At 48.5% G+C, this 19,395-nt stretch overlaps 1 protein-coding gene across 1 annotated transcript in view; it reads right to left on the minus strand.

The window, feature by feature from the left end:
• EXOC6B (exocyst complex component 6B) overlaps positions 1–19,395 on the minus strand; it is a 2,452,465-nt gene that overhangs the window by 1,749,770 nt on the left and 683,300 nt on the right. The window contains exon 7 of the mRNA XM_069632299.1: positions 15,808–15,975. Within this exon, the coding sequence (XP_069488400.1) occupies positions 15,808–15,975 (168 nt within the window). The remainder of the gene's footprint in view (positions 1–15,807; positions 15,976–19,395) is intronic.

Raw genomic sequence — 19,395 nt, forward strand, 5'->3', positions numbered from 1 at the left:
TTTCTAGTGGCACAACCCAGTCCAATCTCTAAAACTGCCACAGAACAAGGTTTTATACATATGCTAATGTACTTGCAAGGTTCGAAATTAAAATTGTATAAGCAGGAACTAAAAGCAGTTTGTGTATCCGGCATTAACCAGTGAGCAGTGGCTACTACTGAGGATCGAGGCGCTAGTACATAGCGTTCCGCAAATCTAACTTCCACATAACATGTAAACTTACATTTGTTTCCATTGTTTATGATCCCTTATGCAGCAAATGGTCCTATAAATGTGGCCAAATGCTTATTCATAGATCACCGCAAATGCACAGAGTTTTTCATGTAGGTATGTTATTGATATTGATATTTCAAGTGAATCAGAGCGCGACAAGGCAAGGGAGTGGAACAAGGGAGAACAAAAACAAAGCTCTTACTAGGCCCAGTCACATTGAGAACGCGCAAGTGCATGGAGGAGGGGTATGTGCAATAGAGGGGGGTGGAGGTGGAAAGTGCTCAGCAAGAATAGGTAAATAAAAATAAAACATGCATAAAGGTTTATGGTTATTAATTGATAATGTGCTCCAAACCCTGGGGTAGCCGGGCAGAGCATATACAAGATTACTTAAGCTTAGGTTGCATACAAAGGATACAAACAGCTGATGCAATACATATCATAATAGCATATTTACAGTATATATATATATATATTTATATATATATATATACAAACAGTACACGTTAATGGCATCTCACAGCCCAGAGTGGGCGATGAGATGGTCTAAAATCCAGATTTTCAGACGTTTCAGGGTAGTAGTATGCAGTGATCCCGGGTCTAGTACCAAGGTTCATATTGTTATTTGTCGTTGGCCCAAAACCAACTTTTCACCTTGCATCTAAATCTAGAGTAGGGTAGGTTAGCTCTTAATGCAATAGGGAGTGCATTCCAGGCTTGGGCGGCTCTAACCGGGAAGCTAGCAGCACCTGATTTAGCTCGCCTAAATCTGGGAATTTCTAGTAGGAAATGGTTAGCGGCTCTAGTATGGTGACTGGAGGATTTTCTGGTCAGTCTAGCCGAGATGTAGGGAGGTGCAGTGTTGTTCAGTCCTTTGTGGGTGAGAGATAACGTCTTGAGAAGCGCACTGTTGCTGATTTTTAACCAGTGGTAGTCTTTCCTGATATTAGAGATGTGAGCTCTGCGAGCTATGTCCAGGGCTGCTCTAAGGGCATTATTTTGCAGTGTTTGCATTTTGTTTATGACTGTTTTTATTGGCGCCCGCATAAAGGGCGTTACAATAGTCCAGCTTGGACATTACTAGTGCGCTGGCTAGTGTGATGCAATTAGTTTTGGAGAGGTAGGGCCTGCAGGTCCTGATTAGTTTGCAGGTGTGTGCTGTAGAGGAAGCCAAGGTGTTAACTTGTTTTTTGAGAGATAATGTGGAATCAAGGTAGAAACCTAGTGTTTCTACCTCGGTTGCCACTTCACTTATATTGCTGTCTATGTTGAAGGCAAGATAGTTGGGGCTGAGTTTTTTAAGGTTAGAGTCGGAACCCAGGATCAGTATCTCTGTTTTGTCGTCATTAAGGCAAAGGCCATGGGAGGCCATCCATGCCTGAATGAGGAGGTATATCTTATTAACTAAAGGTGTGTCTTCAACAAAATTGCCAGATAGCGGTATGCGGATCTGCGTGTCGTCCGCATAATTGGTATAAGTTACCCCCAGTCTGTCAAGTTTGTCGAAGAGTGGCTTAGTGAAGATGTTATACATTGTGGGGGAGACACATGAACCTTGTGGGACGCCACAGGTGATTTGTATTGGGTCCGCTGAAGCTAGGGGGAGAAAACTCATCGTACGGTTAGCTAGGAAGGATTGTACCTAGGCTATAGCTTCACTTGAGAAATGGGCGGCAGACGCTAAATGGTTGCATAACACTGCATGATCCACCAGGTCAAAAGCCGCCGATAAGTCGAGGAGGAGCACAGCTGTTTTACCTTTATCCTTCAACTCGTCGATTTGTGTCTTGAGGTCAATTAGGGCCATTTCAGTACCATGTAGAGGTCTGAAACCGGATTGTTGTGATCCTAGTAGTTGATTTGACTCCAGATAGCTTTGGATCTGGAGGTAGGCTACTCTGTCAATAAGTTTAAGGAGAAATGGGACCGTGGTGATAGGCCTATAATTAGCGGGGATGGCTGGGTCAAGGGTCTGTTTTTTGAGGAGGGGCAGTACCCAGTATTCCTTAAGATTTGTGGGTACTGTACTGGAGCTAAAGGAGGCGTTGATTAATTTAGATATGAAAGGTGCTAAATCTCTAGCTGCATCCTTAATAACTTGAGCGGGGCAACGGTCACCTTGGCAGTTCGATGGTTTCAGGGATAATATGACCATTTCAGTTTCCAGTATGGATATATTGGTAAACCTGAATGGTTTGCAATTGTTTTGTGACGTTGTACTCTGTATATCTGTCAGGAGGGTGGTGTGTGTTCCGGTCGAGCTGAAGGAGGCTTTCTTCTTTGCGATTTTAGATTGTAGGGTTGTAATTTTGTTTGCTAAGGCATTTTGGATGCTAGTGCACCATAGTTTGTCCTTATTGTCTGGGATATTGTCTGTGGGAGCAATTGGGTTTTCCATTTCCCGGAGAATGGAAAAAAAGTTCTTTGGAATTAGAGTTCGCTTTACTAATTCTCTCATTAAATGTGTCTTTTTTAGTTTGGATAATTTCTTTCTTATATTTTTTAGCAAAGTTGGCAAGTAGGATTTTGTTCTCAACTGAGGGTGTATGCCTCCAGATAGCTTGGAGTTTGCGTTTTTGGATACGTAATTCTTAAAGGTGAGGGGTGAACCTTGAGTTGAGATGAGATTCTCGTTTGCTTTTGCGAAGTTTGATAGGGGCAATTATGTCCAGAGCTTTGGACATAGAGTTGTTGAATGTCTCAACTAGCGTGTTTGGGTCTGAGTTAATAGTGCTAGCAGTGAGAGCTGGTAGGAGTAGTGGGAGTAGTTTTTCCGCAGTGATTTCTTTTTAACTTCTCATTGGCATAGGAGGTATGATTTCAGTATTCACTGATTTAGGAGGCTCTATAGTGGCTCAGAAGCATATGAGGTAGTGGTCAGTCCAGGTTTGTGGAGCAATATTAGTGATGGTGGTGTCGCAGTTAAGATTGGCTATCCAATCTAGAGTACTTCCTTTAATATGTGCGGGGACTGAGACTTTTTGGGTAAGACCATGATCGACTAGGATTGACTGGATAGAATGGGCCTGTTTGTCCTCGACATCATCGAAACCCAAGTTGAAATCACCTAGTAATAGGAGTTGTGTGGTGTCTTTGATGCTATTCGTGAGAAGGCTGGATAGGTCTTCCTCAAAGTTACCTAGTGGGCCTGGAGGTCTGTACACTAGGAGAACAGTTAGTGTACTATTATTAGAGATGGGTATTTTAGCAGAGAGAAGTTCACAAGATGTAATTGCTGGATGTGGGGTGAGTCTTACAGCTAGCTTAGTTTTGGCAATGATGGCCAGGCCGCCTCCTCTGGGTCGATCGAATTGGGTCGATCAACTCTTAGTATATTGTAGTTGTCTGGTATGACAATCATGAGTGCGGATCCTGCGGCATCGTGGAGCCAGGTCTCAGACAGCGAGAAGATCTAGGCTATCCATTGCAAGTAGGTCGGCGATTTCCGTATTATGTGCTATAAGGGACCTAACATTGATAAGGGCTCCTGATAAGGTAGGAGTTGATGTTGTTTCTTGGAGAAGTCTAGGATTGGGATGGTTTGGACTCTTGTTTGTAGAGCGAGTCGATTTGTACTTTGGGACGCATACCCAACACTAGGGTGAGAGGGTTGGCAGTTGGAGTGGATGTAAGGCCTGATGGGATAGTTCTTTTGTTTTTGAGGTCGTAGAGTCGTGGCAGTCTTGCTCTAAGTCGCAAGTTTCTCTCTTGCAGGTTGCAAGGTATAGAGTTGGTGAGGGCCATTGTTATGGTGGTAGTTAGAAAAGTCCAGGTTAGGGACCAGAGTGTGTGTGAGAGGCAGGTCTTAGTGGTGCGCATGTTGCGAGAATGGCAGAGTGGCACCTAGATTTGGCAAACCCAGTAGGGACTAGAATGCAGATATACTGCCGCAGAGGCACCTAGATTACACAATCCTGTTAGTGTCTATAAGGCAGACATGCAACAACATGGCACCTAGATTTGAGAGTCCTATTCCTGGCTAAAATACATACATGCTACAACACGGCACCTAGATTTGAGGGTCCTATTCATGGCTAAAATAAATAACAAAACGCAGCAAACAGTGGTAGTGAAGCCAGCAAGTGCAAGTGCTAGGAATAAGTGCAGAAAAGAAAAACAAAACAAAAGGGGGTTGGGTGGGGGGGGGGGGGGGGGGGGGTGGGGCTGTCGGGTTACAGATACAGACCCCAGTGCTGAGCAAGAATAAGTAAATACAACATGAATTAATAAATAAATAACAAAGAGCAACAAACCGTGGTAGTGCAGCAAGCACGTGGTAAGTGCTAGGAATAAGGCACAGACAGGGTGTGTCTGAATAAATGCAGAAAATAAAATGAAAGGGGGGACTGTAGGGTTACAGATACACACCCCAGTGCAGGGGATTGTCAAGAGGCAGTGCGGGTGGGTGGCAGGATGAGCAGGTACCTGGCCCTAAAGAACAGAGGGACAACAGGTGCACGATGCCGAGACAGAACAGATCAACAGGGTAGCGGAGGAGAGAAGACAGAAGCAAAGAGGAAGGTCTTGAGGTGCTTCCGGAACAGGCGATGATTCTCCTCAAGTTTCAGAGTGGCAGGGAGGCTGTTCCAGAGGGAGGCCCCGGCCAAAGATAGATCTACCCCAAGCTTGTTTCTTAGAAAAACGACTGACCCTGAGGGAGTTAGAGGTGGAGGAGCGAAGGGCTTGGGGGGGGGAGGTATTTACGGAGGGACAGCTGAAGTTATTTTGGACCCAGGCCCCATTAAGCGTTGTGTACAATGCAAAGGGTCTTGAGTTTAATCCTTGCATTCACTGGGAGCCAGTGAAGAGATTTCAGGGCTGAACAGATACAATCCCAGGGCTTGAGGCAAAGGATAAGTTTAGCAGCCCTGTTCATGATAAGTTGCAAAGGGTGGAGAGTGGAAGCAGTTAGATTTAGAAAGAGGTTGTTGCAATAGTCCAACCTTGAGAGAACCAGGGCTCGATAGACGGTGAGCTTCTGGGGGAAGGAGAGAAAAGGGAGACTACCTCTGAGGAGATGAAATTGGAAGTTTGGCTTTTTTGAGACAGGGATGTGTGCAGAGAAGGAAAGCGTCAAGTCAAAGATTAGCCTCGGAGGAGTGGGGGGTAGGAATAAGGCCAAGGGAGGCCAGCCAGAGAGTGACAGGAAAGGAGCGTGAAGGTGTGCCGATGAGGAGGATTTCCGATCGCCATCTTGCTGGCATTCAGGGAGAGATCATTGGCGGCACACCAATCCTGAATGGCAGATCGGCTCCTTCTCTCTTCTCCAACTGCCTAAGGAAGCCTGAAAATTATTTGAGTGTCGTCAGTATAGCACTGGAAATTTGAGCAGAAAATAGCAATGCATTGGGCGAGAGCTTCCAGGTATTGGTTAAAGAGCCAGGGTGAGAGGTTGGACCCTTGGGGAACACCGCAGGTAGAGCGGGAGATAGAGGAAAGGAAGGATCCAAGTTGGACCTGGGAGGTTTGATCAGAGAGGAACGAGGTCAACCAGGCCAACCAGGCCAGAGCCTGATCGGTGATGCCCAGGTTGTCACAGAGATGGTTGCGCAGGATGGTATGGATGGCCGTGACGAAGGCAGAAGAGAGATCGAGTAGGATGAGGATAGAGGGAATGTTAGAGTCAAGGTTGGAAAGCAAATCTTCACGGATGTTCAGGAGAGCATTGCTTGCCTTGAGGAGCCAAAAGTAGCTGTTGGTGTCAAGCTAACAAGAGATTTCTAGGTTACAAGTAGGTGATAAATAGCTGCCAGCTACACTCCGTTTCGAACGCTACACTATTAGGCATACCTCGATAGACAATAAAAGAAGACTAACATATCTATATGTACACAAATACACATTTAAGGTGATTTAATCACACAATGGAAACCTGGTTAGGATTAATATTTACTAAACAAATAGGTCAGGCATCAAAATGTGCACTCGCTACAAGGCATTGGCTAGAGATAGTTGTGTCTCTTGGTGAATATGAAATGGTGTACTGTGAGCTTGAAGCGAACTGAAGATGGCGAGTAGCACTTTATCCTGACTAGTAGCTTTCAACTTGAAATTTTGCACCCTGAAAATATATATATATTTTTTTTTAATTTCTTTATTGGTTTTTCAACAGAGTGCAACACAAATGAATCATTGGTTAGACAATGCGATATGTATGAATCAAGAACAACATGTCTTAACGTTCCCAACCCTCCCACCACACCCCCCTCCCTCCGAGACCACAGTAGAGTCCTCAGATTTCCTTAAGCACGAGCCGGGCCGGGACTGCCAGAGCTGTTCGAGGCGCTGTCTTGCGCCACTGGGTGTGTAGTGGCACCGTTAGCGCTACCCATCGGAGTAGATCTGCGCTGGAGTCCAGTCTTTGTACCTGAATCGCCGTTTCCCAAGCCGCAGTCTCAGCGGCTATCCATCTCCTGAGGTCGTCCCACCAAAGGGCCTCGCTCGGCCCCCCTGAGCTCTTCTAACCCATGGCTATGCGCCTTTTCGCTGTTATGTATATCAAGTCAATAAGTCTATTTAGGGGCTTATTCTTGCTGCTTCGCTTGTAACTCCCCAATATGCAGGCTGCTGACTCGTGAATCTCCACCTCAATCTCAGCTGTCACCACCTTCTCTTTCACTCGGGCCCAGAACCTCTGGACTACCGGGCAGCTCCAAAACATGTGTGTCATACCCGCCCTTGGCTTGTGACATTTGGGACATGTCTGGATCGTGGCTCCTTTGAACTTTGATATGGCGTCGGGCGTAAGGTAGGCTCTGTTGGTAATGTACAGCTGAATAAGTTGGAGGCGAGCATTTCTGGAGATTTTTTTATGGTAATGGGTTATTTTCTCCCATGCTTTGTCCTCAAATTCGAGGCCCATTTCGCTCTCCCATCTACCTTTGCATTTCAGTGCGTTCTTTGTCATGCTCTGCAATAGGGTTTCATATATTCTGGAGTTTTCGTGACCTCCTTCGGCAGTGTCCAGAAATGATTCGATGGCTTCATTCTCTAGGAGTTGGTTGGCGGCCTCTGGCCATCTCTTCTTCAGGGCCTTCGTTACTGCTCTGTGGAGCAAGAACTGGCCCGTGGGCAGGCCCGTAGACTCGCTGAGGTCAGTAAAAGTCATGAGCTCTTGTTCATGAATGAGGTCTCCGAGTACTGCCACCACATAGGGTTCCCACTGAGTGCGTGTTTCCGTGTGTCCCCATGAAGGTTTCACCATGACAGCCGCAATGGGGATCTGCGGGGAATATGGGTCTGTCAACCCCATTGCTTTGCAGGCTCGCTTCCAGAGCTGAGTTCCAAGTTTGAGTAGGTAAGGGTGATGTTGTAGAGTCCCCTTCTCGACCCAAAGAAGGTCTCGGAGTAGCAGTCGCGGCAGGGCCGGTTGGAGGAGTCGGGTGTCGGTGGTGGCTTCATCCGCCATCCAGTGCGTTACGTGCCTCAGTTGACTGGCCAGTTGACTGGCCAGGTAATACAGTTCGAAATTGGGGTCTTTCAATCCCCCCTTCTCATAGGGTCTTTGGAGAATGTCCAGCGCCACCCTGTGCCTACCTCCCTGCCACAGGAATCCCCTACAGAGCTTGTTCAGGTCTCTGAAAAAATGTTGAAAAAAGACGTTGGAAAAGCAGTGTAGTAGGCGTGGGAGTGCTACCATTTTGAGGAGACCCGCCCGCCCAGCCACAGTGAGAGGGAGCTTCCCCCAAAATTCCATGGATTTTGCAAGTGCGTCCTTCGCCCTAACCGTGTTAAGAATGTGTTCGGTACTCGGGTTAAGGTGTATGGTAACACCCAAGTATCTAAAGGCTGTTACTTGCCACTGGAGGTCTAGTGGGGGCAGAGATCCGTACTCCTCGCTATACAATGCAGCGAGGGGGTAGAGGCAGGACTTATCCTTATTTATCTGAATGCCTGTGTGTGTGTGGAAGCAATCTAATGTCTCCAGAATGTAGGGCAGACGGAGCTCGGGATCATGCAGGTAGAGTAGCATGTCATCTGCATACATGGAGTTGAGATGTGACACCCCGTCTAGCTCAATGCCTCCGTCACCGTATTCCTGACGGAGGTATGCGACCACCGGCTCTGCAGCAATAATGTAAAGCATGTCAGAATAAGTCTTGTTGGTGCGCACCCTGGCGGTGGGATTAGTGTAGATCAATTGGGTCCATTTAAGGAAGGCGGGTCCGATCCCCATCCTGACCATAGTGGCGTATAACCATTCCCATCTGGCCGAGTCGAAGGTCTTGGCGGCGTCAAGTGACGCCATGGCGTATTTCTGGGATTTCCGCTCAGTACTATATATGATGTGGCGTAACCTGCGTAAATTTTCGGTAATAGAACGCACGGGCACGTAGCCCATTTGGTCCTGATGAATTAGAAGGGGAATCACTCTGCGTAGTCTATTGGCGAGCAGTGCCGACAGTATTTTGCTGTCAACATTTAACATAGAAAGTGGTCTATATGACCCGCAATCTGTCCCATCTTTACCAGGCTTCAGTATGGGAATTATTATTGCTTCACTCATGGAGTTCGGGAGAGAGCCTCGCTCGAAAGCCTCGTTATATACTTGTGCAAGCAGAGGGACAAGGGTCTCCTCGTATGTCTTATAAAATTCCCCAGGGAGGCCCTCCATGCCCAGCGCCTTCCCGGAGGGTAATGATCTAATTATTGCCTTCACATCATCTGGGGTAATCGGGTCGTCTAGGGCTTCAGCCAGTTGTGAATCTAGCCTGGGTAACTTAATGCAATCTAGGGCATCTTCGATCCCGGTGTCAGATGAGGACGGGGTCTGGGAATAAAGGTCACGGTAGAACTCAGAAAAGACCCTATTGATCCCTGCTTGTGTGTGCGCGGTGGTGCCATCGGGTTTGCGTATGTGGCAAATGGGGGTGCTAGGGGTTTCCCTTTTGTACAGCCAAGCTAATAGTTTGCCAGGTTTGTCTCCTAGGGCGTGTGACCTTTCTATATATTTGGCATAATTTAGTTTCCCCAGTGTCTCCCAGTGGGACAGACAGGCTTGTCGCAGTTTGATTATTTCCTGTAGACACTCAGGAGACACGTCTGCCCTGTTCTCCAGCTCCCCCAGCTTCTTTTCTGCATCTACTAGGGAGTTCACAATGGATCTCTGGGCCCCTCCCACCGCTGCTAACATGTCCCCTCTCATAACTACCTTATATGCCTCCCATGAGGTGCTAATACAATCTACACTGCCTAGGTTGTTTTGCCAGTATTCGTCTGTGCTGTCTTGTATGTGATCCCGGAAGGCTGCATCCAGCAGGGTCTCGGCCCGCAGTCACCACGAGGGAACCGGGGGTCTGGGCGGGTACACCTCCCATGTGACTAGCAAGGGGGAGTGGTCTGACAATACCCTAGGTAAATACTGTGCTTCGCAAAAAGTGGCTTGCTGCTCCTGACTGACCAGCATGTAGTCTAGCCTGGTGTGGACTTTATGCAGTGGGGAGAAGAAGGAGTATTCTCGTCGCCCCGGGCTTAGTTCCCTCCACAGATCACAGAGTGATAGCTGGGTCATTAGTTTAGACAATATCTTGGCTGGGGGGGATGGGCGGGAGTGTTTGGTATCGGACCTGTCTTTGAGTGGGTCTAAGGTGCAGTTGTGGTCACCGCCCCAAATCACAACACAGTTTACATATGGGCCTAGTCTGGAATATAGGGAGTGGAAGAAAGAAGTGGCGTCGTGATTGGGTGCATAAGTGCTAACCAGGCACAGGTCTCTCCCCTCCACCGTACCCTGCACAAGTGCCATCCTACACTCGTCATCCGTCTTGGTGCTCGTTACCCTGAAAGGGACGGTCGGGTCGATCCATATCAGGACCCCTCTTGCGTATGAGGAATAGGAGGATCCGATCAGGGTCCCTCGCCATGTTTTGGCCAGCGCATTCAGTTTCTCCTCCGTTAGGTGTGTCTCTTGGAGCATAGCAATTCCGACCTTGCAGCGTCGCAGATGTGTGAATCCGGCGTTGTTTCACATAACTGTTCATGCCTCTGACGTTCCACGTCATTATTTTTATTGTTTCAGCCATAAGCGTGATGGTGCCCAATGTTCCCCCTCTGTCTCGATCGGGGTCCTGTTAGTGGTGCGTCTGTAGTGAGGTCATCCTGAGGTCTCGGTATTTCTTGTTCAAAAGTCCCAACATGGGTGCCACTTCCCTGTATTTCCCTCCCCCCTAATAAACTTCCCCAACATAGAACTGGTCCAACGGGGTGACCCCCGTCATGACTGTCCCGTTTCCGCTCCTTAAGACCAAGCATGGTCTTCGGGTGCCCTACGGGCGGGTAAATGTACCCTGAAGAAGGAAAAAAATTCCTGGGGGTTGAGGGAGCTGTTGCTTCGGTGTTCCGCGTAGTATGATCAATTCAGCTGCTCATAGGGCTCGATTTATTGTTACTGTGCACTTGGGGTAAGAACCGTTCTCTTGCAGTCTGTGGGATGTATTTACCCATGCATCCAAGCCCTACCTCAAAACTGTGCAGTACTGACATGGAAAATATCATGATGGCCAGAGCTTCCCAGAAAATGCACAGGGAAATGCATGAAGAATAGGCTGCCACCCATTTTTGCCGATGTTATGGGCACAGAAGGACACTGCCTAAAACCACCATTGGACTACCCACACAGTAGTCTGAAACCATTGGGAATGGCAATGCTGATTGCCAAAAGCAAACCCATAACTGTTGGGAATTCATTTCTTAAATCCCAAAAATGGGTGCAGTACCAGTACTCACCACTATCCAAAAGCCGGCGTTTTAAAACCACCAGATTTTACTTTTTTGTAGAAAACTGAATAAATGAACCCAAAACATGCCAAAGAAAGACTTACTGAGAGGTGGATCCAATGTAAAGTTATATTCTGAAGTGACTTGAAGGTTTATAATAAGACTGGCTGAGCTGTGGATTTCAGCAATTTAAGTAAATTTCGACTGAAAGACATTAAAAATCTAAATGTTTAAATTGACTGAGTGACCTACTTCTGAGTGTCACATAGGTTGCAATTGTTTAAATGTCATAGTTTTAAACTTAGAATCAGCATTCTAGCTGCATATGTAAACATTGTCTTGACTTAAACTGGGTAACAAAAAGTGAAATTTTATCTGAAACCTGGCTTAAGGAACTGGATTCTGCCTGGCAACTACCCCCATCAGGAGTGAAACTTGAGTCACAGCTGTGTTCCCAGGCCTATCTGCCTTTTGCTGGCCACACTAAGGATATGCCATCTCTCTGATAATTGAATTAAGGGGAGCCCCCACAGAATACAGGAGCTCTGAACAAAGCCCTCTCCTGACTCAGGCAGATGGTTTATTGCAGATGTCGTAAATGTAGTTTCCTCCTGGAAGGACAAAGGGGAGGGGCACTGCCTGTGAGAGCAAGCTGGCTTGGCAGAACTGGAAAAACCAGAAATTCAACCTTGTGCTGGAGGAAAACCATACCCCTTTGGGGCCAGAACATAACTCTACAAAGATGAATAACTCATAGAGCGGACATGTGAAAATTTTATAAATGATACCATAATTCTTGTGATTTTTCTGCCCACATTTTAAGAGGTTTTTAGAACCGGTGGCATGTTCAGGGGAGTTTTAGCGGAAAAGAGGATATTACTCAAAATGTGCATGTGAAAAATCTGACACTTCATCAATTAATGTCCATACTCCTTGCGCACATGTGTGTAAATTTGGGGTAATGTCCGGAATTGCAAACCAGTTAAAAAGTGCAAAATATTGCCATTTCTGAATGCAAGCTCCCAGGAAGAGCAGAGTTTGAACAGGGTATACCTCCTGTGATATGTGAGGGGTGCGTGTAATTTTAAAACAATATGTACCTCTGCAAATATGTATTTGGTTCAAATCTAGATTTGTGTGTAAGTTGACAGGAGGAGTGGACTTTCTGCAGGCTGTAAAATGACATCACTCTGACACAACTTAGCTCCCCCAATCAGGGGAGAAATGAAAGCTTGGCCAATGATAAGTGGAGAGGGGCTGGCTAGTGATGCTGCTCACACACACCCATTTTAAAAACACATATCCATTTGCTGCGGGACGCTCTGCTGGAAAATCCATACTTTACCTCCATCAACCTTCAGAGACCCAGACCAGACCAGCAGAGTAGAGCTGACCTGTTAGCAGAACCAGAGAGAGCTGACCCAGATCACTGTGAAGTGCAGAGAGCTGAACCGGAGTCCAGTCCAAAACCTGACCAGATCCGTGGCAAGGCATATTTCTAAAGATATTGTGAGTACCCAGCAAAACTGTGCAGAACCAATCTCTTAGTTAAAATAATATAATTCAATCCTATTTTAATCTAAGTAGAACTGTCTCCTAACTGTCACCTGTCATTTGTAAAGCTGTCACTTGTCATTTGCTAGTTGCAAGCTGCACTTGTCTTTTTGAACTTTAAAATTTCAATCTGAAAAACGACCTTTATTTAATCGCTCATATCTCCGTAACCGTTTGTGCTAGAGACTTGCAGTAACTTTCATCTGGACGCTGAGATCCTGGGCTTTCATAGGACCCCAAAACGATATTGCTAGCCCTTGTAGTTCCTCTGTAATCGCGCCAGACGCATTCGCGAATTTTGCCGCGATTTGAAAATTTCTCCACGTGTAAAAATCTGCTGCTGCTTGCCTTCCATTTGCCAAAAATTCGTTTAACCTACCGATTACTCCTAGATCCTTGCTAAAGTGAGCCTGGACTAATATTAACTTGATATCACTCACCCTGAACTCCTAGAGGGAATTAAAAGCATTTTAGTATATTTTTTCACTTCATTTCCAGCACATGTAAAAGCATTTTTGGGCCTGTGTTTCCAACTTCTGTAGTCTAAGCCTGCTGGGGTGAACTGAATCACATTTGATTGCATTTCTGAGAACTGTGTGCTTCCTTCCATTTCCCTGCATCGCATAAAAGGGGGGGTGAATTGTACAAGAAAGTGATTACATTGTCTTTTGCTGAAATCCTATCAAGTTAATTTGTGTACTGCATTTCATTCCACATATTGTTGCTATCTTATCCATCCTATATCCACTCATCATTGATTATTAAAAAGTGTGCTAGTGCCAGATTCTCCGTTGTTAATCTTTATCATATCAGATTAAGTGTGCTATTCAATTATTAATTTATTCTAAAGTGTGATATATATACCTATTGTTTAAACTATCAATTAAACCTTTTAACTTGCAAAACAGAACTACTTCTTGGCTCAGTGGGGTCAGGGGGATTCTGAGAGAGGGGTGTTATATAGGGGTAGTCATCCAGAACGCATGAACTGGACATAAAGATATATCAATAAGGGTTTTCCTTCAGTATTATAGACTAGGCGTTGACTTAGCTGTAGTGTTGAATTGAATCCTCTTACAAGTCGTGGAGGGTGGTTCAATGCGGCTTACGTCTTTTGTCTTCAATGTCCGGTAATTGCTGCTCGTCCATCCAGTCCCGAGCCAGCGCCGGGGTGTCGAACAGGTGGACTCTATTTTTATATATCACCTTTAACCTAGAGGGCTATAAAAGCATGTATTTCAATCCGGCAGCTTTCAATCTGGCCTTAGTGTGTATGAACTGAGCTCTGTTCATCTGTACTTCAAAGGTATAATCAGGGTAGATCGCAATCTTGGCTGAGTTCCTCAGGATCTGGCCCCCTGAACGTGAGAATGCTAGAATGATCTTGCGGTCTCTGTTGTTTAATACTTTCGCTATCATAGGCCTAGGTGGGCCGCCTGGTGGAGGTTTCTTGGCGAGTGACCTATGTGCCCTTTCGATGGAGAAACCCTGCAATAGTTTCTCTGCTCCAATCTCCAGCAGCAGGAGGTTTTCTATGTAGTTGATGGGGTCTGGGCCTTCGATGCCCTCCGGTAAGCCAAGCAGCCGGATGTTGTTCCGGCGAGCCCTCCCTTTGGCCTCCTCCGCCCTGTCCTCCAGGTTCTTGACCCTCTGCTGAAGGCCATCCACGTCGTGCAGGAGCTGGGTTTTCGCTTCAGTGTTTTCACGTACTTGGGTCTCAAGTGCATCGGTTCTACCCGCCAGGGAGCGGACGTCCTGGCGTAGGAGGCCCAGATCTATGGCCACAGCATCGGTTTTGTTCACCTTTGTTGCTTGGAATAACGTGATGGCTTCCAGGAGTTTGGTGTTGCTGGGTTCAGTCGCCGCTACGGTGGGGCCTGTTTCCTTACTAGCCGTTGCCGTGTCTGGACACCCGGGGTTGGGGAGTTCATTGGCTGTATAGGCGTCCAGGGTGGTCGGTCGCTGCTTGAACCTAGCTCCCCTCCCCGTTGATTTATCCAGGCCAGACATTCCTGCGGTTCTGTGAACTTCAGGCGCCGGGGGCGGATTCCGCGACGAGAGCTCCGGGTGTGGTTTGCGGCCTCAATATGTGGAGGCGTATGGTGTAGGAGGCGCTGAGCGGTGCGGGGTTTGGCCTGGTTTTGGGCAGCACTCCGCTGCGTGTGGGGGGGTCCTTCTCTAATGTCCGGCGTTGAGAATATCTTAGAAGGGGGTGGGGGGGTTGCACAGTCCCAGATCCCCGCACCGTCTGCCTCCGGCGTCCTCACGGCGCAGAGGGGGCTCGATTGCGAGGCCCCACTAGGTGCTGGTATATGGCGCGAGGGGAGGGCCCCCGTTTCGCTCACCTCAGGTAGATGGAGTCTCTGTTCCAGCCGATCACCTCTCCCCTGGCAGCGATTGCGGTCTCACTTGAGTCCCCAGGCAGGTAGGGGGGCCAGGGCCCCAGACAGGGGGGGGAAACCCTCCTCTTGGCCAGACCCCCACTCAGGACGTAGCAGTTCTCGGACTCCGGCCGGCTTTTGTGCGCCTCCGCCTCCCCCCACAGGTCGCTGGGCGGGTCGCTGGGCGCCGGGGCCGCGCAGGCCGCGGCGTGGGCCAGGCGGCGTAGATGGATCCCCTGGCGGGACGAGTCCAGGAGCGGGGCAGGGCAGCCGGCGTCCGCACCCAGACAGGTCCCCCTCGCTCTTCCCTCACCTCGGCAGGCGGGTCCGGTCCCTGATCTTCGCCGATCTCTGCTGCAGGGCTGGCGGGCGCCTCCAGTTGCTCCGGTCGACGGTGCGCCCCAGCGGCCCAGGCAGCGCCACCGATGTACCTGCTTCTCTCGGAGCTGGTCTCGAGCCTGGCGGGACTCCTTCTGACCGCCCTCCGATACTCCTCCCCTCCGAAGTAAAGGTCCGCCGCTTCCGTAGATCGCTGGGCCAGCGCAGGGCTCCCCGGGCTCAGCAAGAGGAGGCCGCCATCTTGGCCTCGAGTTACGCGGTTTTTCGCGAGCCACGTTTGAGTCTTTAGGACTTCTACCCTCGTGTGTGAGGAGCCCCAGAACCTCTCGCAGGCTTCAGCAGCTCTCGTGATGTTTCTGCAGGTTCGAATGAAGCTTCGCTGTCCCGTAGAGCGGCTTATCAATACATATCAAGCGGAGCTCACCAAAGACGCGTCCACTCTACATGGCGGGTAGCCACGCCCCGCACCCAGAAAATATAATGGATAAAAGCAAACTAATGAACCTGTTCAATTGAAATTCCCCTATCTCCAATATCGATTCATTTGGATTAAAGTGTCAGATGCAATATTATCTGTGACCACATTTGAACATTTTAGTATTACCTCATCATCGTCGTCGTCATCTTCTACATCCAGGATCCCGGAATCCTGCTCAGACTGAGGGCTTGTGCCATTTAACGGGCTTGAGCCAGCATCCTTTTTTGACCTCTTCACAGATCCTATTTTGGGCTGATGGGACAGAATCTTATCCAGATTTCTCTGCTGTTGAGCCTAGAGATAAAGCAGAGTCAAAGTCAGATTCATGGCATCAGAATGGATTTTTGATGTGTGCACAGGTACATGTTATATACTGGTAAATACTTGTGTGTTCTCTGAGCAGTACTATTAAAAATGCTCCAATGACAGATTTCAAGATGACATAAAACCCTTTAATATGCACTTTTGGTACTTACTCTATAGTCCACAGAAGGGAAATTGTAGATTAGTGTGAAAATAAATGAACATTTGGTACAAACAGTTAGACACAAAAGGTAATTTCCACAGTAAAAAAAACAAACTGTTTATTAACAGGTTCACAATGCCCCTGAGCTTAGGATACAGAGACAAAAAGATAAATACGAGTCACAAACTTCCGGCTAGCAGTAGTCCATTGTCCTGGATGCAGTTCTTTAAAGCAAGTGGTTTCAGGAGAAAAAAGCTGAGCCGGTGAGTGTGAACCCACGCAGACAACTCTCCTGGGCCTTTATTGACTACATTTAGGCCAGAGCGGAGTCCCTAGCACGCTGTACACCCTCTCTCTCCTGATTCCCAGGACATCCATTTCCTCATTGAATCCCCGCCCTCCAGCCCGCACACCATCCCCGATTGGCCATCCCTCCGGTGCTGCCTGGTCTAGTAACCCACAGTGCTCTGTGCTAGCTCTTTTGAAAAAAGATGAGCAGGCGAGTGTGAACCCGCACAGACGACCATCCTGGACCTTTATTGACTACATTTTTGCCATAGCTGAGTCCCCAGTCCCACTGTACGCCCTCTCTGGGATGGAGATCCCAGCTCATCATAATCCCACCTCTCCGACCTGTCCTGATCCCTAGCCTCTCCACACCATACAACCCCCCCCCACCAATCGCTCACCCCTTGTGGCACATGGCACGCGCTCTGGCATCGAACTTCACAACCCCACCCTTATTCTCCCCTGATCTCAAACCTTGACTCCTCCCCTCGTACATCAATACACCCAGACACCAACCCGCCCACTCTCCTACCATCATCCCTCATCCAACTCTAAAAATCAGAGGAGCACTCTGGCACGTCAAACACCTGCCGCCTCAAGCGCTTATCCCCCATCCCACCCTAACACATCAACATCCACTCTCCCTCTGACATCTTGAGACCACCCTAATAACCACCCCCGTCCATACACCACACACTTTATCCAACTCCCAAGCCAGGGGAGTCCACTGGCGCTCAAAACAGCGTGAATCCACCTCTACTTCCACTCCATCCTTGCGACCTCTGAGGAGCTCCCCTCCCTCTCTTCCAACCTCCCTTGCTAACCAGTCCCTCCCCCTTAGCCCACTGGGGAACTCACCACCCTCTCGGGCCAACCTCCCTTTCCACCCTCTCCCTCCCCCTTAGCCCCTACTCGACCTCGGCCAACAAACTAACTCCTTCATATTGCTTCTCCTCTCTGAAAGAAGCATGTCTCACCCTAGCTAGAACAGTAGTTTCATATCCCTCCCCCTCAGACCCTCCAACCCTCTCTCACATCCCTATGGCACTAAAACCCACGAAATGCAGAAAACGTGAATGGTCCTCTCCCTCGACCCGCTACTTCTCACCACTTCTGCTTCTGCCGAACCTCCCAGCCTAGCACATCCATCCCACAAGCTCCCAATCTGATGAGATCCACAAGGATCACATCCCCTCACAAAGTCGCCTGCATCGTTTTTAATGCCCACTCCGTAGCAAGAAACAGACACAGCATCTGGACTGCCTATCCTCTGACAAGCCCGACCTCATTCGTGTCACCGAAAGCTGGTTCTCCTACGACTTTGCCCCTATAGCACATGAAGCCTTCCCACCTGGCTACTCGTTCATCGCCCACAATAGACACTCCAGGGTGGGCAGAATGGCAGTATTCTTCAATACTCATTTCTCCGTCTCACTTTCTCCCACAGCTTCCTACTCATCTACAGACCCCCTGGATATGACAGACATTTCCCCAACAACCTCTGTGATTCAAGAGCTACCATTCAAGTTAATCATCCATTTCTCACACTCCTAGGAGACTTCAATATCTGGTCCGATATCGCCAACAACCCCATGACTCATCCGCTGGTTGACAGTCTTGATGCGCGCAACCTCTCCCATCATACGACTGGTCCAACTCATTCAGGCTGGCACACCCTTGATGCAGTTTCCCATGACCTGGTTTGTATATCTCATCTCAAACCACTAATCCGCAATGACCATTATGCCATCCCTTTCTCTATCCACACTCCTGCCCCTTCTCCTACAGCTTCCCCAGAGCTCCTGCCCCTGGACCTCAAATGCTGGAACAAAGTCAAGATCCTAGCCGAAGCCCTGCTTCTTCTTCCCCCTGCAACACTCCTGGCTTAATGACTCACTAATTCCTCACACCCCCTCGCGCCCCACTTCCTCACGGAATGGACCATTCCCCAAATGGTTCACGCCCCACCTGAGGAATGCCAAAAAACAACATAACTCTTGAACGCAAACGGAGCGTGCCTAGAGCGCCATGGGATAGAACGTGTTTTCTTGGTGCTCCCGCTGATCCTGACAGATCCTGCCATGCACAAATGCTAAGAATCACGCCCTTGGAATACAAACGAAGCTATTGCGGTGTGAAGGTGCGGGGAACATTATGCTTGCATGTTTGCAGTGAACCGAGGTGCGAAACTGGAGTTGCAGGCAAAAGGAAGACTGAAGGGTCCCTAGGAGGAAGAAACAAAATGGGGACCTGCCCCAAACAAAGGACAGTGTCAGTGAAAAGATTAGAAGCGACTACACCGTTGAGGCGACTACAGCCGGCAATGGACGCTGCAGCGGAGTGAGAGGTGGCAGGCAAGTTGATTCTCACTGATCCGATGGGCATGCAAACCGCTAGAACAGAATGAACATAGCAACTGATTGAGCCTCAGGAGAATGTCACGCACGAAAAACGAAAATAACACTCCCCTTCTTTGCGGGTGAGGACGCTGAGGGACTGCAGTCATATCATAAGTGCACACCAGCGGGAAGCCTGTTCTCGCGGCGGATTGCTCAAAATGTAGGACGCACACTTGGACCGAAACCCCAACCGCATATCTGATTTTGGTCGCGGACCGCCGTTAAGAGCTGAACTTTGAACAGTTTGAGGCAGTGAGTCACAAGACGGTGTATGATGTGAGGCGGCTGGCAGAGACAATGGCAGGCTATACGGATCTGACACACAAAGGTGGTTACAATTAACTGTACAGAATGCAATGCAACTGTAACCAGTGCGAGTAGGCGCAGCCTGAGTCTCCGAAGAGCTAAAATTGATGAGCCATTGGAACATGCTGTCATGATGCCTACCCCCGGGGAACCAGGCCAAGGCCAGCAACCCCGGAAGCAGGCATCAAGTTATACTAAGCAAACCCAACAACCCCTGCTAGGGGCTATTTGGGTGCAGTCCTGGCGCCCGGCTCA

This window comes from Ambystoma mexicanum, chromosome 6q, assembly GCF_040938575.1.
Source record: "Ambystoma mexicanum isolate Mex_15411 chromosome 6q, UKY_AmexF1_1, whole genome shotgun sequence".
In the NCBI taxonomy this organism is placed as follows: domain Eukaryota; kingdom Metazoa; phylum Chordata; class Amphibia; order Caudata; family Ambystomatidae; genus Ambystoma; species Ambystoma mexicanum.